This window comes from Musa acuminata, chromosome BXJ3-5, assembly GCF_036884655.1.
Source record: "Musa acuminata AAA Group cultivar baxijiao chromosome BXJ3-5, Cavendish_Baxijiao_AAA, whole genome shotgun sequence".
NCBI lineage: Eukaryota > Viridiplantae > Streptophyta > Magnoliopsida > Zingiberales > Musaceae > Musa > Musa acuminata.
Window position 1 is genome coordinate 44,963,130 of NC_088353.1, and position 25,818 is coordinate 44,988,947.

At 41.0% G+C, this 25,818-nt stretch overlaps 3 protein-coding genes and 1 long non-coding RNA gene across 8 annotated transcripts; 2 read left to right on the forward strand and 2 right to left on the reverse strand.

The window, feature by feature from the left end:
- Positions 1-952: 952 nt before the first annotated feature.
- On the reverse strand, positions 953-5,026 carry LOC135638183 (uncharacterized). 5 transcript variants are annotated; one of them, XR_010496543.1, is made up of 7 exons: positions 4,808-5,024; positions 4,358-4,681; positions 3,250-3,414; positions 2,862-3,087; positions 2,672-2,744; positions 1,268-1,679; positions 953-1,143 (listed from the first exon to the last, which is right to left on the reverse strand). It is a non-coding gene; the product is annotated as an uncharacterized LOC135638183 (long non-coding RNA). The 5 variants fall into 5 exon arrangements; XR_010496540.1 differs by having other exon boundaries at positions 1,268-1,600; positions 4,808-5,016; XR_010496542.1 differs by having other exon boundaries at positions 2,672-3,087; positions 4,808-5,026.
- Positions 5,027-9,282: 4,256 nt separating this feature from the next.
- On the forward strand, positions 9,283-10,478 carry LOC103986073 (protein G1-like7). Its single transcript, XM_009403950.3, has one exon. The coding sequence runs from the start codon at positions 9,528-9,530 to the stop codon at positions 10,200-10,202; it is 675 nt and encodes a 224-aa protein (XP_009402225.2). The 5' UTR covers positions 9,283-9,527; the 3' UTR covers positions 10,203-10,478.
- Positions 10,479-16,203: 5,725 nt separating this feature from the next.
- LOC135637910 (ferritin-1, chloroplastic-like) lies at positions 16,204-19,545 on the reverse strand. Its single transcript, XM_065150787.1, has 8 exons — positions 19,138-19,545; positions 18,637-18,720; positions 18,484-18,544; positions 18,298-18,385; positions 17,645-17,706; positions 17,483-17,548; positions 16,882-16,945; positions 16,204-16,436 (listed from the first exon to the last, which is right to left on the reverse strand). The coding sequence occupies exons 1-8, from the start codon at positions 19,461-19,463 to the stop codon at positions 16,390-16,392; spliced, it is 798 nt and encodes a 265-aa protein (XP_065006859.1). The 5' UTR covers positions 19,464-19,545; the 3' UTR covers positions 16,204-16,389.
- Positions 19,546-24,521: 4,976 nt separating this feature from the next.
- LOC135638236 (LOB domain-containing protein 12-like) lies at positions 24,522-25,205 on the forward strand. Its single transcript, XM_065151270.1, has 2 exons — positions 24,522-24,733; positions 24,882-25,205. Exons 1-2 carry the CDS (start codon positions 24,578-24,580, stop codon positions 25,155-25,157), a joined length of 432 nt encoding a protein of 143 aa, XP_065007342.1. The 5' UTR covers positions 24,522-24,577; the 3' UTR covers positions 25,158-25,205.
- The last annotated feature ends 613 nt before the right edge of the window (positions 25,206-25,818 follow it).

A 25,818-nucleotide genomic window follows, 5' to 3' on the forward strand; every position in this document is an offset into this window, starting at 1 on the left:
CGTTTCCGTGTCTTTCCTTCTTTGTCTCCAAGTTTGAGATTAGAAAAAAAAAACAAAAAAAATCTAAAGAGGTCATCATGATTTTTTATTTTTTATTTAATTCAAAGGTCGTCATGTTTTAATATGAGCATATGCTAAAAAAAAAACCTATGAAAAGTGAGAGAACCATTTTTGCATGTCATAGACTCGTGATGATCGTTTTCAGATGGCGGCATCACTGTTCATCAAAGTATGGCCTTCACACTGTGATTAACGAATTCGCTTTGATTTCAGAACATAATGTCATTACGCTAACCATTTGCCGAGACAGAGACCTCCTACCGATTAATATACGGATACAAACAAGTGTCATGGGGGTTGGGAGTAGCAAAAGTAGAACAATTACTACATAAAAGTTGTATTTTTTGCCGGTAGTAAAGGGAATTTAGGTAGTTGCCATGCCCCGCGGATTAGGACGATGGTTGGTAGCAATAATCTAATTATTTGGGTGGACCACGAATACCTTTTTAAAACCCATATATACAGGGATGATAGTTAGTAGCAACAATCTAACTATTTGGGTGGACCACCAAGACCTTTTTAAGACCCATATATACATACTGGCATCGTACCTCAGCCTTATGAGAGGGACATCGAGTTCTTTATGGGAAGGCACATCCGACTTGGTAAAAGAAATACATTTCATTGTCTTATTAATGAAGCCCCCCCATGATATGATGACATCCACACCTCACAGCACACTGATTGTTATTCCCAACTAATGAATTTGGTGGAAGAATGGGAAAACATCCTCTACGTCCAAAGGTTTGAGAGGAAACGCTAACATACGTGGCATGTTTTTTATTATTATTATTTAATCTTCTTTGTTTTTTATTCAAAACATTTTATTTTACCGCTAATAATTATCTTAGTCTTATTTGAAAGACACAGCAAATTTCCAACCGATCGAATGTGGTAGAAAATGTGGTAAGAGAGTTGCACCACGAGAAATGCACTCCACATGACACTGCATGTAATGAGTTGTAAAGATCCTATTCAACCAAGGAAGGATGTAGAAACCTTGCTCCCGGATCAACGCATTCCACATGCTCCGTGCACTCTTCTGCACTGATCTGGAAGTCGACATACCCATTTTGTGATTGCCTAGCACGTGCTCGAGGGAAATACAAAGGGAAATACAAAGGGAAAAAGGCAGTTTGATCAAATTAGTTGAATTTTACCACATAAATCTCCATGGTTTGTTGATCATATAGGATGGATTACCTACCTCCTCACTCTTTTGTAGGTCCGAGATGGCCAAACTCGTGATTTTGAACCCCTGACAAAGGGGGGGGGACCGCCACCTCGGCGATACCGCCTTTACTATTCGACCACCACCAGGATGCAGGATGCAGGATGCAGGATGCCGGATGACCATCCAACTGCAGGAAACATGTTATGTGGTAAAGTAAGTAAATCATGTACTCCCTTTGATAAAGCTGTTGACAACTGGTCACAGCGATGGCCGTGGAAGTGGCAGGCACGATGATCCCTTCCAACCATAAAACTCATTCAACTCAAACGTTATCTCTGGCTGTTGGCTTCTTGAAAGAAAGAAAACCTGCATGTAATATTTGTATACACAAGTAAGTCTCCACGTCTCACCCCCTTCCCCTACTGATCAAGCACGTCATCATCCTCTGCAAGTATTCTTCACGAAATCAATAACATGTCAACTTTGTTTCCAATTTGTACATATCTTTTTAACCATAGAACATGTTTATGTAAATCAAAGACCCAAAGAGCATCATGACGTTGAACTTTTATGATATATTGAAATAAATTTAGATCAAGCTCAATGGTTTCTTTCATAAATGTCTATTAACACTATGTTTTGTGCATGTTAAAGGTCCTTAAACACTGCATGTTTTATATTTATCGATTCTCTTAACACTGCAGAATAACGGAGGATAGCCTTAATCTTGGTGACAAGATTCCAGCAAAATCTCTCTAAGAATACATCCATGAACATATATAAAGAATATGGGAAATTTCTACCAGAAGCACAATCAAGAACACGTTGCAAAAAGCCTGCAAAAGCTGAGGTATAAAAGAGAGACGCTCAATGACATCTCAACTTTCTCATCTGTTACAATCGATAACATCAGCTAACTTCCTCTGATTATTTGCCCAATCAAGAAAAGGAATTCCTAACTTGTCATGTCCATCTAAATGAGATAAATCAATATAACCAGTGCTAAATCAGCTACTATGGATGTTGAGAACACCAAAATCTGAGAAACTGAGTTAACAAGCAAATAAAAAAATACTAACAAGCATAAAAACGTGCAGATCATGTGAATAGAAGGAGGTGCTTTGATGAACAATGTAATTCATAAATATTCAATATGGAGCAGAAAACATGGATCTACTCTATACTGGCTAGCTATCAGTTAGATAGATTACTTCACCTACATCTTATTCTCTGCAGCTCTGAGAATAAGACGGGATTTATAATTGCAACTTGTTATCCATCTTAATGAAATAAATCAGTAGATCAACTACTATAACTGCCGAGAACACCGTATCCAGAAATTGAGTTAAGCAAGTATGCAAACGATATAATATGGTACAAGCACAAATACATGCATGAATATACTCTGTAATGGCTTGCATGGATTGGTTACTTCACCTTGATGCCTCTCCAGCTCCGAGGATAAGACGATGGCTTTCTAAAGTTAGACAGGTTTCACCAAGATACCACTCTAGCTCCATGAGAAAAGGCAGGAATACATAAGCAACTAAAAGGAAAAACCATTGCACGTCTCGTGCTTTATTTCCAGTGAGGACATGAAAACTATTCAACTTTGTAATTTTTTAACCTTCCGCAGGTAAGTTTTACTAAATCTTTGGTCTTCTGGACTGGAGCATCGACTATCAAAAGGCACCCCCATCGTGGCAACTTCATTATGATATGAACCACCTTCCTACTCATCCCCGGTCTCGGAAACATGTGAAGACCGGTGTAGATGCTATAGGCATTTAGTTCCTCGTGCTTGTGACGGTGAAGAAGCTTCGTCGGGTGATATAAACCAGAATTTACCAATCCTGAAAAGCATGATTAATATAACATGCATCGAAATGATCACAAGACCATCATACATTTCTTTAAAGAATGCCTAGTAATTAATTTCACGAGTGTGGAACACTTTCAGAAGCACACAATGGCCCCTGACACTCGAACATGTTCGAGTGAGAGTGAGAGCTAACCTTTGAAACTGAATTGGTTCATCCGGCATCTTAGACATAGTTTCTTGGTACACTTTCCGGCTTTGCAAGAACAACATTGTTGACAGCATCATCATCAACAGAAGCAGAGGACAGTGTCAGTAGCTTTCTCATCTTTCACACGATCTTAGCTCCTGTCTTCTTAGGCTGTAAAATCAGGTACCTCATACATATTATCAACAGAATCAGGTATCTTCTTTGCAAATTTGTTGATGAATCAGCAACTGGGATTATACAAATGTCTCTGCTCTTTCTTTGGATGGAAGCGGGCATTACAAACTATCCTAAGGGTATAACCTTGATATCAAGTAAATGATATGATCCAAACAATGAACAGGCAACTTGGTGTCATGTGACGAAGACAAAAGTTTCGAAAAGAAAAAAGTGGCCAATGAAAAGGAGGAAATATATATTATACACATTTGATGTTGGGCTGACAGCCCACAAATTCAGCCCATAGCTCACCCCCTCTTAATCTAATCTTAATTAACATTAGGGGGGTGTGGTGGCTGCGTTTTGGAGGTAGAAAAAAATATAAATAGGGCAGCAATGTGGGAGAAGAAAACAGCCACGGGATTTCGAAGAAAAGGAGAAAAACAAGACAGAAAAGGAAGAGAAAGAAAGGGAAAAGACAAATCTACAGAGAGGTTGTTCTCAATCATCTAGCAGTGTTCTCATCTCAGGTTAGATCAAGTCTACAGTAGACTCTTGCTGTGATTACTTGGGGAGGTTTTAGATATTGTTGACAGTGACGTGATCCTTCTATCTCAGTTATTCTATTGTGATTATTGCTAGGGTTTAGGGCAAGAGATTGAGATTTGTATCTCAGTTATTGTCTTATGACTATTTGATTGTGACTTCATTTAATTCCGCTGCATATCATGATCTTCTAGTATTTATTCATATACAAAGGTTATTCCGCTTTATATCCTCATCATTTGACACAAATAATTAATGGAAACGATAATTCTCACTTAATGTCTTCATTCACCATCATTCTTCTTGAAGCCATTGGAAGAAACATAAGCACCGTCTTCACTTTAGTGAACAGAGAAAATATCCAGAGAGAGAGAGAGAGAGACAATTTTACCTGTCTTTGATGATCCTAGGGCGTGAAGAGCAGATATGAGAAACTGGATGCGGCGAGCCGATGGATCGTCTCCCTCTTATTCACGGTCGGTTGTGGGTTATGCAACTCCTCGTCGATCTCCGACAGCTTGTCGTTCAACCTTTATGCCATTGGTCTGGTTGTTTACCTCGTCCATCGCACATGACCCCCGCCGCTGCCAAGGAAATCGAGTCAGGCCCTGTTAGCCTTCCACAGTACCGCCTTTTCTTGCTGTTGATACCTTAACCTCAGCACCCACAGATCTTTGTCTCTGATTCGTACACCGCACCACGGTGCCCTAAACCCCTACCGATCCAGGAAGGACCAGAAGCAAGAAAAATGGAAGAATCATCACGAAGATCCCCTGACCCTAATCCCAACAAGATCGCGATGGATCGTCAGAGAGGGCGAGAGATGGGGAAAAAAACGTACCGGCAGATGGGAGTTGGGGCAAGAGGGAGAGATTGAGCAGAATCGCAGCTTTATCATCGTTTGATTTGTATTTCTGTTCCAATTGTTCAGGGTTCGAGGCGAAAGGATGAGACGAAGCTCGATGGAGCGACGGCCAGATCACCGTCCGCCGTACCGAGGGCCATTTATACGGTAGGAGAGTGGCTGAGAGCGCTCGAGTTCGCGATCGCATTTATAGGGCCATTTTTTTTTTTTTGTCTCTCGTTGAATTGTGGTTATGCTTTGTGTTTCCTCAGTTCTCAAACAAAAATTGAATTTTTTTTTTTTTTTTGTGTTTGCTTTTAAAAGCTTGCCTGCATAATCAGTGGTGTGTTTGATATAGCATTTTTTTTGTTATTATTATTATTATTATTATTATTATTATTATTATTATTGTTATTGTTGTTTCATTCGTCCAAATCTTATTTGGGTCGACGTCCATCGATGCCACTCCATTATTCAACATCGTTTTATCGTCTAATGTTGCTCAATGTCATAGTTCATCTTGTGACGGTTGTAAATCAACGTAAAAGGAAAAAATCACTCGATAAAGAGGAAGACGTTGCTCGATGCCACTTACCATTGGACGTCACTAAGAGCATTCTCTCACTACCCATTAATTCATAAGATATAAAAATTTAAAATCAAAATAAATAAAATAAAAAATTATTTAAAATAATTTTATTTATATTAAATTTTGAAACTTAAAAAAATATTTTACACGTGTACAAATTTTATAAAATAGAACAATAACTAATGATCCTTGAGATAACTAGTGAGTGGACCCTCCTCAAATTCTAGATTGGGGTAACGGGCTAAGTCGATTTTATACTCGAATTGATACGAGAGGACTCTTATTCTCTTTAGACCTTTTTTACACCCAACAAATGTCTTATAATTGATGATCATCTCCTCCTGATATTTTGATATCATGCGTCACTCAACCTCCAACTATTCTCTCATATCTCGAGCCAACCTATTCGTTATCACAACTTACTTGATGAGCTTTAAGTTCATCCTCCATAGCTCGTTTATTTGCTTCAGACTTATTTCAGTTGCTTGGCGAAGTTGGCAAACCAATTGCTCAACTTCCTCAAGTAGTCAATCTCGAGTTTGTACTAATATACGTCGCATTGACGAATGTCACCCCTCCACCCACTTATAACCTGAGGTATATTAGTACAAACATGAGTAGTCTCACTTTCTCAGGCAAGCTTTTATACCTAATTGTAAAGGGTAAGAATGAAATTTGCAATAGCATTTCTAGTCATAAAGAACAGGAAAGAAAACTGTAATTATCTTTTTGATAATAAATGAGAAGAATGAAGCTTGCGATTGTCTGTTTTAGATCTTCATTCACGTGGGTAAATTTCTGGAGGTGATATTCGTCTTTTCCTCCCTTTATATAGGCACCATGTGGTAGTAATGTGTTGATTAATGATTAGCTGACAATGTATCCCCTATCACCTATTATTCCAAATCACTTATTTTTTTATTGGCTAGAGCAGAAGATGTATCCCTCCCATCAAGATCATATCTAAAAAAATTATATTATAATGAAATATTTTTATTAATTATATTATAATCATAATCATAATTTAACATTAATTATAAGATATTATATTTAATTTGATAATATCATATAATGTAATATTTATCGAGCTAACATATGACTAACTGTACCGGAACTGTGTGTGTTGGGCAGGTGATAGTAACATTACGTATGCACGCACATTCTCCATCGGAGGCATTGTAGCTGGAGAAGCAAGCACTGTTATCCCAGTCGCAGATGACAACAGTCGAAGTGAAAAGGCAACATTCCAAAAGGCAGACAAACGGCTGCAATTCTTTCTCCGGTCGTTGAGAAACCGAGGCAACTAAGGCTGTGGGAGTTGTAGTCTATCGAGGGGAAGATGCTTGTGATCGTGTTGCTTAAACGACGAGTGGTGCAGCACTGGTTGGTGCCAAAGCACCCCGTTCAGAAAAGTTATCTGACAAATACTACCATTTTGGTGTGTTCCCTCCGGTAATTCTGATCTCTCTGACGAGACTAATACGAAACAGTCAACAGGAATCGACTTTTCAAGCTCCACTTATTCCATCTGAGGATCCAAGGTAGAAGAGAGAGAGAGAGAGAGAGAGAGAGAGAGAGAGACGGGACTTTGGGATTTAAACTAATGGTTCAAAGATCCGGACATAATCAAAATATGCTTCAAAGAGAAAGAGAGAGAGATGAGATGTCATTTAATCCAATTTGTTTTATCATGATAGATTCGAGGAGAGCTTTTCTTCTAGCAAATTTTGAGGAAGAAAAAAGAAAAAGGCCCGAAGCTTATCGAGCTCCCCGGAAGGGGTATAGCCATCGGACGACGGTAAAGGCAGGAAGGGATGATATGATATACCCAAGTGGGCACGCATGACTGTAACGCGTCAAATGTCCGATTCGTCTCTGCCTTTTGTGGACAGGGAGATGAGTCTTCGGTGGGGGAGTGAGAAAAGCGGAGGGAAGGGGCGTGAGAGGAAGGACCGAGCTAAGCGTTGGGCTGCTTGGATTGCAGGCGGGAAGCACTACCACCGTACGGCTCCTCACACTTTTGCTGCTGCTGCGCGCATCTTAAGTGGCAGTGAAAGGGGTCCCCATGTCGGCGGGTAATTGTTGACGAGTAAAACGTATACGAAAACAAAAGGATTCAGCCATGCGGTGCAGAAGACGTCCGGATTTGGTACCTCCCTCCCTACTAATTAAACACTTGGCTTCTCACTCCAATTTTAATTGCCAAGTTACAAAACAGTAACGACAACCCACTTTAGTTGACATTGTTCCTTGTTTGATTCTAATTATGTTGAACAACCTTACAAAATTGAAAGACAGATCCATGCATCCGAGGAGTTATTGTATAGTGAGATCTAAATATCGTTACTTTGTATAATAAACGTTTGGGTGAGCATCTTTTTGCAAACCTGACTATCATCACGGTGCATCCAACTTACGATATCATAAAAGTTTGATCCACTCAGCCTCGTGTTGAGGCATCAGTTGCAATGACGATGATATGTTATGAGATATTATGATAAAACATTAAAAGTAAAGAATACGAAACCTTGATTAAGAGGACGATGGCTATCGAGGCTGCATATGAAATTATTATTATTGTATGACGATAAGAAGATGTTAGGATGATGATGATGATGATGATGATGTGTCAGTTTGAGATATCACGATAAAAACACTAAAAGTAAAGAATATATAAAGTGTTGATTGGGAGGACAATGGCAGTGGTGGCTGGCTGTACATGAAATCGTTATCCTCGGTGACGTTACCAAATATGCACGATATTAGAGTAAAACCCACCATATCTAATCTCTTGTGGAGCACCAAAACCTACTCTCTTTAATCGATCCACACACACCTTGGGAAAATAAAAAGGCTGACAACAACAAATCAAACGAAACCTCAATCGGCACGAGAATTCGAACTCCTCATCCATATGGATTGAACTTTTGCCTAACGATTAGGTATCAGTTGGGTCCACGGCAACTCGAAAGTCTTCCCATGATTGATGTGACTGATAGATAGTTCAAGGCGACCTTTTTGGCATGAAAAAAAATGTAAACACGATCCGGATTCGAGAAGAATGAATGATTCAGATGGGTAGTTTCTCCTGGCAAGCAACAGATCATCGGAGAATCGATTCTTAAATGCAATGTAAACATCAACCCACGTATGCTGCTTCCGAGGTGGTCAATGAATGTTAAGGATGTTGTCCACTTGGTGATAACACCATGATGCTTGTACTACGTAAAAAAGACGTCTCTCTCTCTCTCTCTCTCTCTCTCTCACGATTTTAATGCAAGCAAGCAAGCAAGCAAGCTTTTGATATTTACAAAAGTGGTAAAATGAGATCCATGCGGAGCTCAAGTCAAATAAAAAAAGTATGGAGTTTTTTAGGGTTCAGAATTACTCGTCCGAAGCCTTGGATAACTAACTATCTACGCTTACGCCCGTCGCTCTCCTCCATCTTCGACTGGTCTGCCAACAACAAGTGTATCTATTTATCTATCTGATAGTTTGCATGATTCATTCTTCCGGGCGCTTAATTTGATTCGACAGTAACTTCAGCTTATCCTGTAATAATTAATGTTGTTGAGCGTTATCACTGGGGCTAGAGAATCCCATAACAATATGTAATCCTAATATTTTGATTTGACATCCGTGGAGTAACTTGTCCGAATTCTCTCGAGTCTAGTCTCCTTCAGCTCTCATCCCGTCAACAACTTCCGATTACGACGTATCACAAATTACAGATAACTTAGTTTAGGCTTCGATATTGATATCACTATAACAAATAAGATCGAGGTGGCCATCAGAATATTCTAATGCGATCAAACAATGGCGAAATTTAATAGGAGAGATGCCAAGCAGCTACTCATCCACCACTGCTAACACAACTAGTGTTGAAACGTCACTCTTTTTGTTGGTGACGATCGAGAGTAAGAAGCAGCACATCTCTGCTTCTCCGTGGCTTTGCATCACTGTTACCAGTCCGTTCTAGGGTGCTGACCGAGGGGCCACCACGTGAATTCCTTCTTGCCTCTTGGTTTTACCCTCCCCCCTCTCCACTTTTCTCACTCTTCTGTTGTCTTTCGTATTCTTCCCCATCCCATACATCCATATCTCCCTTTCCTCTTCCGACGTCGGTGCATGGATTCGACTGCACCGGAGGGCGATCCCGTCTCGCCGGAAGGCGATGCCCCATCCCCTTCTTCCGGCGCCGCAGCCGCAGCAGCGGTCCCAGGCGGAACGGCGGACGCGAGGGCCCAGGCGTCGCCAGCGCCGCTTAGCCGGTATGAGGCGCAGAAGCGCCGGGACTGGAACACGTTCCTGCAGTACCTCCGGAACCAAAGGCCGCCGCTGGCGCTGGCTGGGTGCGGCGGCTCCCAGGTGATCGAGTTCCTGCGGTACCTCGACCAGTTCGGGAAGACGAAGGTGCACGCTCCCGGGTGCGCTTTCTTCGGGCGGCCGACCCCGCCGGCGCCATGCCCGTGCCCACTGAGGCAGGCCTGGGGCTCCCTGGACGCCCTCATCGGGCGCCTCCGAGCGGCCTACGAGGAGAGCGGGGGAAAGCCTGAGGCCAATCCCTTCGCGGCTCGCGCCGTCCGCTTCTATCTCCGCGAGATCCGGGAGAGCCAAGCCAAGGCCCGCGGCGTCCGGTACGAGAAGAAGAAGCGAAAGCGAGCGCCAACTTCAGCCGTCCGGGACGCAGGCGACGCTTCTTCGTCTGCTGCCACTGCCGCCGGCGCCACGAGTGGTGGCTCAGGGTCGGACGCCGGGGAGGGATCCTTTACTGCTCAGCCGGGTGGGTCATCTATCTCTTGATCGAGTTGTTGTCCTCTTTCTTTGCCGTTTTTGAATGCAGATGTTGATGATGATCATGGTGAGTAAGTTAGGAAGAACCACAAGAGTTAAGTTGCGGTTGAATTCGGGCGATCTTCTTTCATACAACTTTGTTTTGACTCTGAGCTCAGCAATCAATCAAAGATTTCATGAAAGAAAACAGATATTGCGGTGTCCTCTCTCTTCTACCTTTTTATTTTTGTGTTGACGGAGTGCTTCTTTGAATTATTATTATTATTACTATTTTTAATTGTTTTTTGTTTTGCTTTTTTAATTAATTGTGCAACGCTTAGATGTTTGCTTTAGAGTTTAATTCGTTTGCATATACATTTTAGTAGTGGCGTGATTGATACTCTTTCAGCACAGGCCCTCCAACTGCTTCCATCTTTTTGATGGCTATGCACTGTCTTGAAATCCGAATGCTTCATCTGTTGCATATATAAACTCCGATCACTTCAATCCTTGTTATATGTATGCTCCCTCCGGCAAACTTCCATCTCTTCTATGCTACCCTAAGGGTGCTTCAAAAACCTGATGATGATGATGTCGTTAGATCTGTCGCCTCATTCAGAACTTTCTTGTGATCCGGTGATCAGTTTGCTTGGCTCCTTTGTGGATGATTTGGCTGCTACTCCATCTGGTTTTTTCTTCTTGCTCTTCGTTGTACGATTTAGTAATTTTCATGGAATACTTGTTTCATTTATTATGCCTTTCTATTGATGAGTTTGCTTCCTGCGTTATGGAGCAGACAACTCCACTGTAGGTTTGATCTCAGGCTCTCATTTTTTACTTCTACCCCATATGAGTGAATGTTAATACTCGCCCTCCATTATTTCTTCGGAATGGCAGCTCCACACGAAACGAAAGAACACTAAAATCAATCGACAACTTCTCCTATTCATTCCTGGATCTTGGCTTTCTTCTCTTCTTGTCATCGGCAGACATGACTGACGGGAGAAGTTTGAAGGGAAGCACCCACACGTGTTCTCTCTCTCTCTCTCTCTCTCTCGGCTTCATCCCTAGCTCAGACTTGCAGTGACACCAGTCTCCCCTTCTCTCTTCCGCTTCTTCTTCTTCTTCTTCTTCTTCTTCTTCTTCTGATCGCCACCAGTTCCAGCTGCCTTGCCACTCTACCTACTAGCTGGGTTTCCTGTTTTTCCCTTTTTAGTGTTATGTGTGAGCAATTGCAACTCTTTGACCAAGAACCACTCCAACTCGAGCAATTCTAATGATCTGCACTGTACACAGTACATTTTTCTGCACTGCTCACTCTGAACTGCTTTAGTTCTCATGGCAACCTCTTTACCTGCAATTTTCGCTACTACTGGCGATGGGCCTCCTCTGGATCAGATGTCATCACAAGAATAACAGTAAAAGAAAGAGAAAGAATAACAGTGAACCTTTCTCCCTCGTAGTGGACCAAGTCCTTGGAATACTTTTTTTCATTTTATACTAGATTTTGAAGCTGAGCCGAATCATTTCGTTTGGCTTCTCGACCCCTCGTATCTTTCGGCTACTCTGCCGCAGCTTGCCATCAAAGAACATCAATTTCTCTTCTTCGTGATTTGGTATAACAAGACTGGAAAGTGCAGGTCCACTGTTTGCTCAACCATTGCATCATCGAGACCAAAATATGTGCATCATAAATTAAATGTTCGGGGTACGTACGTCTATGAGAATCTCCAACTCGAATGTCCGTTTCGAGGCTACCGCATGAGGAGTTCCTTTTATTATTTTCACTTTGTTAAAAGAAGGGAGTCAACAACAAGAGTGTGAAGCCGTGATGTTCCTAAGATTTGGTTCGGCTACCACTAAATTCTACATAAGATAATAGATGTCTAGATAATTCAATACCATCCAGATAAGTGGAGAGAAGGGCATACGTTCCGGGGCAGATATCCACGAGCCTGTCAAGTCCCTGCAGGCGATGGAAACCTTTCATCCGCTCGAGAAACAGCTTGCGCTGTATCCCCATCACACCCCGAAGAGGTTACATGTATGAGGAGAGGGTGTTACGTGTTGTTGTTGTTGTTGCTGCTAAATGATGACAAATACACCACCACTGGACCAATCCAGTCGTTGTCTACGCTTCGCACCACCCTGGGCAGCATTATCATGCGTGTCGACCCTGATGAAAGGAACACACATATACCACTGACGCATTGGCTTCCACGTATGTGACGCCGTTCCCGTTGAGAAGAATTCCTCCTGTCATGAACAGCAAGCTTACACATCTCCAAACAACAACAAGAGAGAGCGAGAGAAAAAGAAAGAAAGAAAACAATGAAGCGACATGATTGGTTAGGTTGGATCCTCTTCAATTATTGTACGGGCTCAGACCCTTAGCATTCATATTCAAAAGAAAAGTGGTTCTCCCAGAAGTGCAAGGTGGGGGCCGTCACAGCTAATGCCCATGATTAGAAAGAATCATCCAGCTCTCCTGTGATATAAGCATCTGATGATCACGATCGATGCACAGTGGTGGCGGAGGACAAAAACTTACCGGGCAAGAAAGATGCAGAAATTAACATGGAAATTTGACCATCGACAAGAGACGTGCGTGTCATGGACGATTGATTAACCATTAACCTGCTCCATGCACGAGCCCTTTTATGATGATGTGGGATTGGTTTAAGATATGGAGAACAAAATATAGTGGGAAAGCCACTTGTATTTCGTGTTAGATGATGCATGCGTCTCTCAGCTTCTTCGTTGTGCCTAATTCAGATGCCACGCTCGCTCCAGCGGAATATGTCTTTTTCGTAAGCCAAATTTATGTTGTGCATGAAAAATATGCATATCCACGATTGAAATTACATAATATGGTTTGTTTTCTATTCAGCTACTCATTATTTTTCCTTTTATCGTGCTTATTGAGTTGGAACGTAGGATGGTACTCGGTTTGATTGATGGTAATCTGAAGCACAGAAGCGTAATATTTAAAAGCTGTGCTTTTGATATGTTCATTAATGAATGATGCCCTTTGTTTAGTTAGCTAGCTAGCTAGCTTTTTGTATGTTTCATCGAAGAGTAATGGTTTTCAGGTGATAAAAGTAGATAGAATATAAATAAATACCTTTCTCGGAGAGACAAATGTTGTTTGTATGATCCTTTGTTATATTTGTTGGCGTTCCAGTATATATGAGAAGCACTTTTTCTTTAGTAGAAGAAAAACCATTGGCTTCCTCGGACGCTTGTAGGATTGTGCATAATTCTTTTGAGCTCAAGCGAATCGGACATACGAGTCGTTTGGAATTCGGTAAATGCTAAATTTTCCAAACTCAGCATCTTTGAGAGAGTCAGTTAGATGTATTGTTTCCTAATTTCTTTATAAATGAGATCTAAGCAATGAAATAATCCTTTTTTGGCTTTTTGATGTGTGAAATATGGATAACACCGAGGGTTGTTAATTAGGATATTACCAAGATCAGAAATCAATTAGAGAAACTTGCATGAGCAAGAATTAAAAATAAATAAAATGATCGTTTGAGAAAGGTTAAAAGAATATATATATATATATATATATATATATATATATATATATATATATATATCTATATATATATATATGTATAGAGAGAGAGAGAGAGAGAGAACACAAGTAGAGATAAACAACAGAGAGTTGAGTGGGTTTCGTGACAACTATGAACTTGTGAGGAAACTTTAATCCGATTATGGCTGAAAACCTCGATTCACTCAGTCAAGTAAAATGAAGTCGTGGTGGTAATTAGGACAGCACTTTTAATTTTCTTATCATGAACAATTGATGGATTGAAAGAAAGTAGGGTCATTAAAAGGCGCATGCATGGTGTGGTCATTGAATTTTGCTTTCTTTTAACATGTTTCAAAAAGCAAGGGTGAATTAAGACACTGATGTGGTTGAAGGTAAGTATTGGAACCAAAAGCAGGTTCTCATACTAAGTGGTCATCATGACAAGGAATAATTTGGCAGAAAATTGAGATACTCTTTGTCCGAACTGCAACTTCCAGACTGAATAAGACATACACCATCGTCCTTCCCTCACTAAGAAGACCTAACTCACAAGGATTTGAATGCGACTCCTCCTCCTCCTCCTCCTCTTTCTATAGCAAAGATTTTTTGATTCATTACTGGTGGGGTCAGTCTACTCTACAAGTGATAGGATGCTTTCAAATGACGAATCCATGTATCCTTGGTTTGTGAACATGAATGCCCCGTGAAAGAGGAGGTGGTGAGTTTAAGTTATGGCTTCTGATGACGAGAGGAAATGTTCGACTGAGAGGCGGAAGAAGAAGAGCAGGGATGGATATGGAGTGGGAGATGGGAACAAAGCTCAAAGCAGCATCTAATCATAATGCAGAAGAAAGGTGGAAGCATCCAAAGCGGGAATGATGATCACGTACGTACGCACGCTGTGTGATGCATGTGAACTTGCCGTTGTCGTTGCTGCTGCCGATCATTTTTTTTACTATATATGCACGGCGGGGGGGGGGGGGGGGGGGTCATGCCACCGATATTACTCGTTTCACACAATCCCAGCGAGTACCAATTTCGCGAAATGGAAAGATATATATCAAATGTGGGAACCAAATCTAACCATCAGCTAGCTGAATCCCTTTCTTTTATCTTCTAGTACTGAGCGAGTGGACCGAAGCGCTGAAGCCCTCTCCTAACACTAGTGTTGCTCTGCTAAATCATGCTCCACTTGAGTAGTTGTATCCTAAAAAGAATGTACCGGGCAGCAGGGATTTCACGAGACAAATGACCGGAGACACATATGACCAGTCTGCACAAGCCACATCGGGCAAAGATTTTGGAAGAAGGTAATGTTGTGTGAAATTGCAACTTCTGCTGGACGAACGTCGTCAATCAAACTTGACACAGCGGAGCCCGTCGTACGTGGTGGCCTGTGAAGATTAGGGTTTGGCTAAGTGGATGCTGCTTGATACGCTAAAAATCTTCTCCAAGGAAAAAACGATGTTGTCCGACGACAGAGGGTGACGAGGAAAAGAAGATGGGAAAACCACAGCCCATTGTCTCTCTTCTGGTTTGGCTGATTGCCACTCCAATTTACGGCAAGCGAACAGACGAGGAGTGAGGTTGAAAGGAGGAGGAGGAGGAGGAGGAGGAGTAGGAGGATCATCCGTGAGAGGAAGTGAATCATTTTTTTAATGCATCCATCGAATCACACATGCAAGTACTTGCCTTGTTTTCTTTCGGAACTTCCACCATCTGAAAACGAGATCGCTTCATCATATATATGATGGATGGTCCCTCAAGGCACTTCGCTGTAATACGATCAGAAAGGGAACAGGAAGGGAAAGTGGAAGAGGAACGAGAAGGAAGGTGTAGCGAGATCAATAATAGCCTGTCATTGGATCGGGTTCTACACAAAGGGTCCTTACGAGTGCTTGGTAACTTGCGAGTTCCCGGTTGTCGATGTGCGCCGCATCTGCCTGCCGGAGTTGGGCCGCGACGTGAAACACGGGTCGCATAGTTACGTATTAGAGGTCTCCAGATGGGGCCCACGTGTCATGTCCGATCGCCCTAACATCCCACGAACAAATTCGGGTATGAAGAAGAACAAAATTGAAATGGCCCACTCGAGTCCCAGATGGGCTGGCACGTAAGAAGCACGGCCCATTTCAGGTCTGGGCTTTGTTATCAGGCTGGCCTTCATGGTTGAGCCCGCTTGCGGCCGAAGCTTGAGAGGTTAATCGAAAGGACGTTGTTCTTGGTCGTGCGGGTTTAGCCGACTCACATAATATATTTGGCACCAAAAAAATCATTGCATGATGCTCAGATGGCAGACCTCCTCGATGGTTAATTCTTTCAAAGAGCACGTGACCTCCTTTCCTAAATGTCTCATATCGGCACCATCGAGTTTGCAGTTGCTCAGTCATGACTCACGCAAGGCATAACAGGCATCTGTGTCATAAGTTAATTTGACCGCGGTTATTGCCAATGTATTAGATTCTCTGATAACATCCTACCATCAAGCAATGAGCATAACCAACCATCTTTACCATTCCAAGTTAGACCAAGACATAATACATAAAGAAACTACCTGCTTCTAACACATAAGCTTCGATTACTTCCATGCCAACAAACAGATCGAAGCTTCGAGAAAAGAGACCTCTACCACAACCACAACACCGAAATAGAGCCACTCACATCCTTCCTTCAACCTTATGCAGCATCTCCCTGAAGAAGCATCTGGTCAAAATGCCAAACCCCTGCAAACATACATGTATAGTCGTAAGACCATCGTACTAGCTTTAAATATGGATCTAACCATCTGTCTGTCGGTTGAGAATTAGAATGACAAATTAATCGATTATATGATTGAATTCAGGTAATCCCATTCACATTCCATTCCAAAACCAAATAAAATTACAGTTCGAAGCTGGAGTCTCAATCTCAGTTCCACCTTAGGAGCTATCTGCCTTCTTTCTAACTAAAACCGAATACATTTATACACTTGAACTAACATAGATCTAAAATGAAATGAACATAAAAATTTTATATATATCGGTTTCAAGAATATATAAATAAATGTCATAAGTAAACAAAACAAAACAATATACTATAGATATCAAATAATAAAATATTTGAATTCTGATGCTAACAACAGAATAAATATCACCAAAAGCCTAATACAATTAAGATAGAGTGTCTCACCATGTCCTTTCCCGACTCTTCTCAACTGAGCAACATATTCAGATATCTTTTTAATATCATCCACCTGAATATAGAAGAGAAAAACTAAGAGCATTAGTGATTGAAGAACTATAATCACATTATGTAGTTTGATCAGACCAAAAAAAAAAAAAGTCTAACTTATACTAGATATCTAATTAAATAATAGTGCATCTAATCACCAGATAATTCAATGTATTATCATTCCTAAAAACTATCGGATCTTCTCATCCAAAAGAAAAGGAAAAAAAAAAGTAAAAACCCATTTGAAAAGACTATATGTCCAAATGGTATCTACTAACGGTTAGCAACGAATGCAAAAAACACCCAGCTAGTTAATCTTTTTATTTTATTTTTCTTTTGGTTAGGATCATAAGACAAACCAAGGATGGACATTGTAACCACTATTTATTAATGGTTGAGGCCTTAACAGCAGTATCAGAAAAATAGCAATATCGGAACTATCAATTAAATTTTGCCCTCAGTTTATATTATAGTTCCAAAAGAAACAGAACATGTTTGAAAAAAAAATGAAATTCAATAGCATCTAAAATCAAATACGGGGATAAGAAAAGTGTTTCACCTGTTCCTCAAGAAATTCACTCTCGATAAAATCAGTCAGCTGAGCGTCATTGCATCTGTCAGCAACCTGTGCAAAAATTTTTGATACAATGAAGATTTGATATCCTATGCTGGTAGTAACCGCCAAATAATGAAATAGTCATCATAGGTCAGCATCACTTACACTGTGTAGATTAAGTAACTTCTCATTTGTCAGCTTCTCAAGACACAACGCCAATTCCATTGCTAAAAAAACAAAAAATTTGCTGAATCTGTCATATTATAATTCAAGATACAATGCAGTATGATACAAAACAAAAAAGATAATGAAGTATAATGGAAACTGCTACTTCTGAATCATCTACTTAATCAACAATCTTAAAGGAACATACATGAAAACAAAAACAAATACATCCGGAGAAGATCACCAATAACTCAGGCAACGTTCCAGTTCAACCATGTTAAAGGAGGCATTTAGCTCCACAAAAAGAATGTCCACTTAAAATGAACAGAAGTGTAGTCAATAAATCCAAAAAAATAGCGAAGCATGCATACCACATAATTAAGATAATTTAATCAGGAACATGTAGACTATAAGATCATCTATGTAATAAAAATATAACCTTGTTTACTTTGTTCCTCTTCTTGGCCAATGATTTGTATTTTAAAAAAATTCTTTGGATTCCCGACAGCCACAATAAAAATAAGACTCGATGATGGAGTAGATCAATGGTAAAGTAGTTTGTCCCATGTGTCATACTTTGTTAAAGATCTCCCTTTTTATAGGCACCTAAAGAACAGAGTATATTCGTGCTCGGTGTACAAAGTAAGACATACCGTACAATGCATCCCCCTTCTCAGGGTGATCGAACTCAGAGGGCGGCCTACAAATCAATTGGAGCTTCACTCTTCCTCCACGCTTGTTCTGACCGCACCAGATTCAGTTTCAATCATCACAAACCAGAAAGAAAGAATAGAAGATACTAATGACGGAAGAAAAGAAAGAACAAAGAAACTATTTACTTGGTATTCCATCAATTTCTCTGCGTGAACCCGTTCCTCTTCGCTTGATTCCTTGAAGAACCTGAAATAAGCAGACACAGGACAGATCTAAGCAATACATAACTAAAGAGGAAGAAAAATAAGAACAAGCACTGGATTTCAAAAAGGACTTACTTGGCAAGGCCTTTCAGCGCCACGTTGTCGCGATCGAAGTATGCGAACAGGGCATGATATATGTACGAATTGTTGTATTCAACACTGAAGGAAGAACAACACAGAAAGACCAAAGGATTAAGTCCATAGTAAATAGAACTGACCGCACAGATATTGTAGAAAGAGCTAAAGGAAAAGACAGTAGAAAGGAATCGGGTGAAAAAAAGATCCATTTGCCAGAAAATGCGTCATCCGAGAAGAGAAATAAAAAGGGGTAGCACTGTAAAGAAACTAACATATTTTTCTCTCAAAAAAGACCCCAAAAAGACGTGTATAAAGAAGAAGAAATACCAAGGGAAGAAAAAAGCGATCCTTCTTTATACAAAAGACAAGAGCTTTATGATTTCTCCGGATTTCACTTGACATTAAAAAAAAAAAGAAAATGGAGCCAAGAAGAATAAGATGAAGTTTGAGAGAAAATAACATAAAAACAAGAAGAAAAAAAAAAGAAAAGGAACCTACTTGATCTGTTCGTTAATGGCAGACTCGCAATCATCGTCGTACTTCTGACGGGCGATGGACAAGCCAGGGGCCGTCGGCACGACGGAGAGCTCTTTCTGGATCTCCTCGACGGGCTGAAACACGACTCCCGTGATGGCCTGGTCAGAAGGGGCGGCGGCGGCCACGACAGATGCGCGCCTCGTCATTCTCCTCGGAGATCTAAAAGGAAGAAAAGACGCGGAAAAGGAAGGGTGAGGCCCGCGCAGGAGTGCGGCAGGGGAATGCGGCGGTGAGGCCTCAGAGGAGGCGGAGAGGAATGCGAGAGAAGCAGAGGCCTTGAGAAGCATCGTGGTGCTCTGCAAAACAAAAAGGAACAGGAAGAGCCGAGCTGAGGAGAGAGAGGAAGAGGGATTGACGGATGAGAAGACCGAGTAGGGTTGAGGAGGTGGGGGGGGATATATAGAGAGGCAAAGGGAAATGGATGCGAGAAACGTGGACGGTGTAGATCAGTGGGGGAGGAGAGGTGCGTGTGGAGTGCTCGTGGTCGCCGCACGGAGATCCCACTCCTCTGGTTTTGGTGGTTGTGGTTTGGTAGATTCTTCCCTCTTCGGAAATATCAGCTTTTCTTCTTCTCTTGTGTTTTAGTGTTTTTGAATCTTTTAAATGAATGTGTTTCTTTATTTTTCTTTTTTTTTGTAAGAAAGTTAGATTTTTAAAAAATAAAATAAAATTACTTAATTCAATTATTGTAGCAACAATAAAAGAATTAGCGTTTCTAAAAATTAAATCCGTAAGAATAATAAACAAGTCTTGATCGAACAAAGTTAACTAAAAAAATGTGTCAAATGATTAGGTCTCGAGAGGATATAGCACCCAAAAAAACCAACAAAATAGTTGATGTATTATGACTGGACCTTGGAAATATGAGTAATTCTTTTCGTGAGCGGATTATTAGATGTTGAACTTTTAATAAAACATGTTATAATATATATATATATAAATATAATTATTGCACTTAATCCTATTTTGATCATGGCATCTTGGATTCAGGATCGGATCATATCAGTGGGGCCGAATAAATTGGGGAATAATAGACCGATTTTATGCAAGTCGCTTAGAACTGACCTCCTAAATTGATGGAAGAATTGGAGGAAGGATGTGTGCCAGAATAAAGTTGGATTAAATTGAAAGGCGATATGGATGATGTGCAGCACATAAACCATAAACCATCATAGATGCTCAATGTATGTTGCTCCATCGTGCTCACTGCTTCGTTAAAATAATTACAATCGTGAAGGGCACTATGTCTTCTCGGTGCCTTTCTCTGGTCAATCAACCTGGATGTTCATAGACTCAATTTATTCTATTATCTTTTGGAATGGAACGGTACCAATATATATATATATATAAAGTATAAGAAGAATATAGTTGTAATGAGGTCTCCCGTGCATTGCAAAAGAAACAAAAGCAATCAGTGATTGGAGATAGAGATGGAAGAATTACTCCGACAATTGGATGGAGACACATGAATACCTTTTAGATGAGGCGCGTGGTGAGCTCGCGCATCCTGTGGACATGCTTCCACGAGCCCCAGAAGAATCCACACAAGTCGTAGTTAGCCTCCACAACACGTCTCTTCCCGTGTCTCTGCTCCACTCTTCCTTCTTCCTTCTCTCGGTGACGATGGATTTCCTCCTCAGAAATCGTGCGTTGAAAAGCTTTGGAGAATCCATACACGGAGGGGAGGTCGAGAGAAACGAGACAATAACTCGAAAAGAAAATTGAAAACGGAGCAAAGCCGAAGAAAGCCTTCTTTCCAGAAAACGGACGTTACTTTTGAAGCCAGCTCAAGTTGAGCCGGACGCACAGCCGAAACACTTGACTAATGGCGTGGACTGGACGATGATGAGATCATCATCGTAATTCTGGTCAAAATATTGCAGGCGGAGTTGTATGTGTATTTCTCGATTGGTGGAACAAGAAAATATGACCTACGAGTAATCGGACAGATGCGACATCGATTGGCTTTATTTCTTGACACTTTACTGATACTAATAAAGTTTAAATTTTTTTTTTGGTTCTCGTTTTGTCACCCAACGAACAGGAAATCGAGAGATTGACAATTTAATCCAATCGACAGATTAAAAAAAGGAAAATACACATGTGAGGTTGTCTACCTTTTTTATAATTCTTCTCACGAGGTGAGAAAGAGTATAATTCAGGCAAATACATCTCAGGTCTTGTATGTCTGTATATTGATTCTTCATGTATAATTCAGGGAGAAACAAAATGCAGAGAGGATAAGGATCCACAGAGATATGAAATGCCAGACTGGTGAATGGAAACAAAAGATCTGCGAGAAGAAGGAAAAAAACATCAAACATTCACATGCTCGACAACCAGCGAGACAGCTGCAAGCGCTGCGTCGCCTCTGAACTCTGAAGCAAAAGCCTGGCGAACTGTCTTCTCATCACCCAAATAATTTTAATAACGCAAAATTTCAAAGCTTTTTTGGCTGTCTCATTCATGATGCAAAAACACCCTTGTAATTCCAACAGTTCAAATAAGTGAAAACCAAAGAAGAAGAACCTTGTATGTCGTGTTACAAATGGTAGACGCCGGGGGAGTGAGTTGGGTCTTTGTCTTTGGTTCCACGACCTCTTAGGCACTTACCGATTGATTGTAAACGGGTGCTGGATGTTTACCGATTGATTGTAAACGGTAAACGGGTGTTACAAAGAAGAAGAACCTTGTATGTCGTTTACCGATTGATTGTAAACGGGTGCTGGATGTTTTTTTGTTTAGGGCGGCCTCGTTGTGGTAAGGATCCCATGGAGACTTCGATCCGGACTGAAGTTCTACATGGACGTGCAACTCTTGACATCGACCTTATTCGTAAGATGATATTTGAAGCAGTAGAATTACAGGTTCTGAGTAATGAATGGTTGAAGACAATAATATGTCTGCCCATCTTCTTGCTCACTAGATTGGTGGCAAATGCTACCTTTTAAACAAGCGTGCGGTCATTCGTTGTTCCCACCGGAAGCCTCACATACATTTTGTTTCCTGCCACAACCCCCTCCCCCCGCCTCCTCCACCGCCCCAAAAAACAAAAGATGCATGTCCGCTGCTCCTATTGTCAAACAGTCATTTGCTTCTTGCGTGAGAATCGAGGAACGGAGTAAGTGCCTCTTTCCTTGCATGGGAAGAGACAGACGAACAGTGTCAAGGTTCCCACGTGAGGAGCATTAAATGCAAAAGGGGTGCTGCTTTTCTTAATTCATTCAGCTTGTAGTTCATTCATTAAATGCAAAAGGAGCTTCTACAAGCTCGGGTCATCATCGAGCTTGTACACCCCATCTCCCTTCGAAACAGGCAGCTAATCTCGGATCTTAATCCATTGTCGCATGTAAATAAAAGTCTCCCGCACATGTTTTTCTTTCTTGTTTTCCTGTGCTGCATCATAAAACTGAGGTATAGGCTTTACTTGAATGTTCTTGTTGTAGAAATACTCGAGTATTGGATGGTAAACCGATACATTGTTAAACCTAAAAGCTTATGTTCATTAATGTCACGTACCAATGATAGATACTATCAACCATTTTGGTGAAATTTGCATATGAACTCGTATCAACCATTGTGATCTGCAATGTGCTCATTGCTCATTAATTATCAATTATTTTTCTGGATAGTTCTCAAAGACACATCGAGATATAGTATAGATCTTATGCTTGATTTCTCTCTCTGTCCATCAGCCTTGCTACCGTGAGTTGCAAAGCAAGGTTTATTGAACGTGGGGTACGGTGTTATTTCTTTCACTTGGCCTATCGGAAAGATACACTTTTAACTGTCGTTATAGCCATTTTATTACCCAAAAAAAAAAAAATTGGGGAGACCTTTAAGAGGAGAAAGCGGCAATATCTCCAAGTTCCACCACAAAATGTACTAAAATATATACATCGAGCAGGGAAATAATAAAAAGGAATACTGCCGAAATGCAAGGCTAGTTTGGTGGTGTATTAGTTGGTAAAACAACCACACACAGGCCTCCCACTAATCCCTGATGAGTTCTAATTTCCATGTTTCGTCACCATGTATATATCTGCAGCTGATCGAGATAGATAGAGCGGGCGTGACCATATGCACGTCTGCCGACAGGCATCCACCGTCTCACTCTTCAGTCGGGGTTCTTGTCCTCTTTCCAATCCCATACCCCAAGAACTACACAAATTCAATTGGCCAAACTCCATGCGTACACACACACACACACTCTCTCTCTCTCTCTCTATACCTACTACCTACATGAAAGAAGAGAAATGAGTTCTCGGACGGGAAGAGGAGTCAACGAGGAACGTGGGAGTCGCATAAAATACAGCAAAGCAAACCATACAAGTCCTTATCCTAATAGAGCAGGCCGTCCATTCTTTTCACGCACTCAGCCGGTAGTCAATTCCTCCGCACTCTTGTCTGTTCTCTATGTGCTTCCTAGTCCGATATCATTTCAATTTAGGATCTCCTGGCCTTTGGCACAGCATGCGCTGTTGAGAAGAAACCTATAAGCATTCTTCTTACAGAAAACTCGCAACTGGTTTGCATTTGTCACTCATCTATTGAATATACTTTAGTTCAATAAATTTCTCCTAATGCTATGGTTCGTATCTGCTTCAATTCGTTGTCTATGATGTTGATAGAGCTTCTGCGGGAAGAACTCGATGTCAAAAGTAATTTTCGTGCTTGGGGGTTTGCGCCGTATGTCCTCCAATTTAAAACTCGGTAGTGTAGAATGAACAGAAACTGTCCCTTATTTGATCCACATAAAAGTCACGGCAGACACTGTTCGTCGGTCACTGGAAAGCTACAGCATCGCCGCGACCTGAGCAGCGGAGCAAGAACAAGTTGTAAAATCAAGTTGAACATCCCAAAAAGATTTGACAATCATTGGAAAGCCAGCAGCAATATGAACTGGACCAAGTGCACGTTCTCTAAAAGAGCGAGGAGTTCAACATCCAGAAACAAGCTGATCTTGTCTATAACCCAGTACGTCCAAGTTGCTGCAGATTAGCCAAGTGCGCACATGCATTTGTATGCACATCACGTTTGTGTTTTCATACTGATGAACAAAGATCCTTGACTTTATGGAAGTAAGATTCTTGTTAATAGACATAAAATATTAAGAAATTATTTATTGGCAACCCTGTATGACTACCGGGGCCAGCATTTGTGACGATCAATGAGCGAAGCATGGTTATTTGTGCTTCTTGGAAACCTAAGGACATGTTAATTATTTCTTATTTTATTGCCTACCGTTTCTTTCAATTTCTACCTACCTCTCACTCTTTCCCATTATAAGTTATATCAGCCATCACCCTTCGTTATAAAATCTTGCAGTTTGAGAGGCAGCCTATAGCTCGAGCTGCATCTTCCATTGCTCTCGGCCATATTCTCCGTTTGACGTAGGAAAATGGCTGGGGGCTCACCTTGCGCGTCCTGCAAATTGCTTCGGAGACGGTGTGCCAAAGATTGCATCTTTGCTCCCTATTTCCCCCCCGAGGATCCTCACAAATTTGCCATCGTTCATAAGGTCTTTGGTGCCAGCAACGTTAACAAGATGTTGCAGGTTCAGCTCTCTCTCTCTCTCTCTCTCTCTCTCTCTTTCTCAAAGGCACAAAAAAGCACTCAAGAGTTGTAGTCTCACTCCTATGCTACTGCATAGTGCGTGCATGGAAATTTGACTAACACAGGCACACGCTTCTCTGCATCTGCAGGAGCTTCCAGACTATCAGAGAGCAGACGCTGTAAGTAGCCTTGTCTATGAGGCAAACGCAAGGAAGAGGGATCCAGTTTACGGCTCTGTGGGAATCATCTCCTACCTCCAAAACCAAATATCTCAGCTACAGATGCAGCTTGCTTTTGCTGAAGCGGAGCTCTTGTGCATCCGAATGCAGCAGGAGGGCTCCTTGGCCAACCAACACGTCATAGATATCCACGAGCCATCCTCTCTGTTCTGCGCAACTGCTTCACCAGCGTTCCTCAACCCGTGAACTTGACCTCCTCCAACACTAATGTTGTTCAGGAGCCTCTCGAATTAAGAGAGTTTTCTATTGTAATACTGGAACATTAACAAAGCGATACATGTTACTTATCAGTAGGTTTTCCGGTGGAGATTTGCTTCTCCGATTTGTCACCCCGATGGGTGCATGCTAGAGAAGTGCCGTTTCTATTTTACTTGGTTATCTTTCGGATGTCAACTGGTAATCGGAAGAGTATAATAATCTGACGGAGAATATGAGATTTGTTGGGCTAATGTGTTAGGTTTGAATTCAAAGATGAGAGAAGGAAAGAGTTATATTCTTTTTCATTCAATCTTCTCACACATTAATAAAATTACAGCAGCTATCATATTGTTTTCTCCGTAACCCTAATCAATACTTTGTTCATTTTTCTAAACTATCAAAATATTCCAAGGCCTACTATGTTCATTAATTCAATCCAAAAGCTTATGTTTATTAAATTATGGGGTAGACTGAAATGCCATATCATATGACTATTTCAATCCTTTTTTTCAATATCTTTTTATACATAAATATATTTTAACATTCTCTCCCTATTCAATTCATCTATGTTTCAAATATCTCCCTCTTAATCGCAAGGATAGGTGATGTAACCAACTCTGTCCACAACCATAGCTCGGTCGATGGTGTG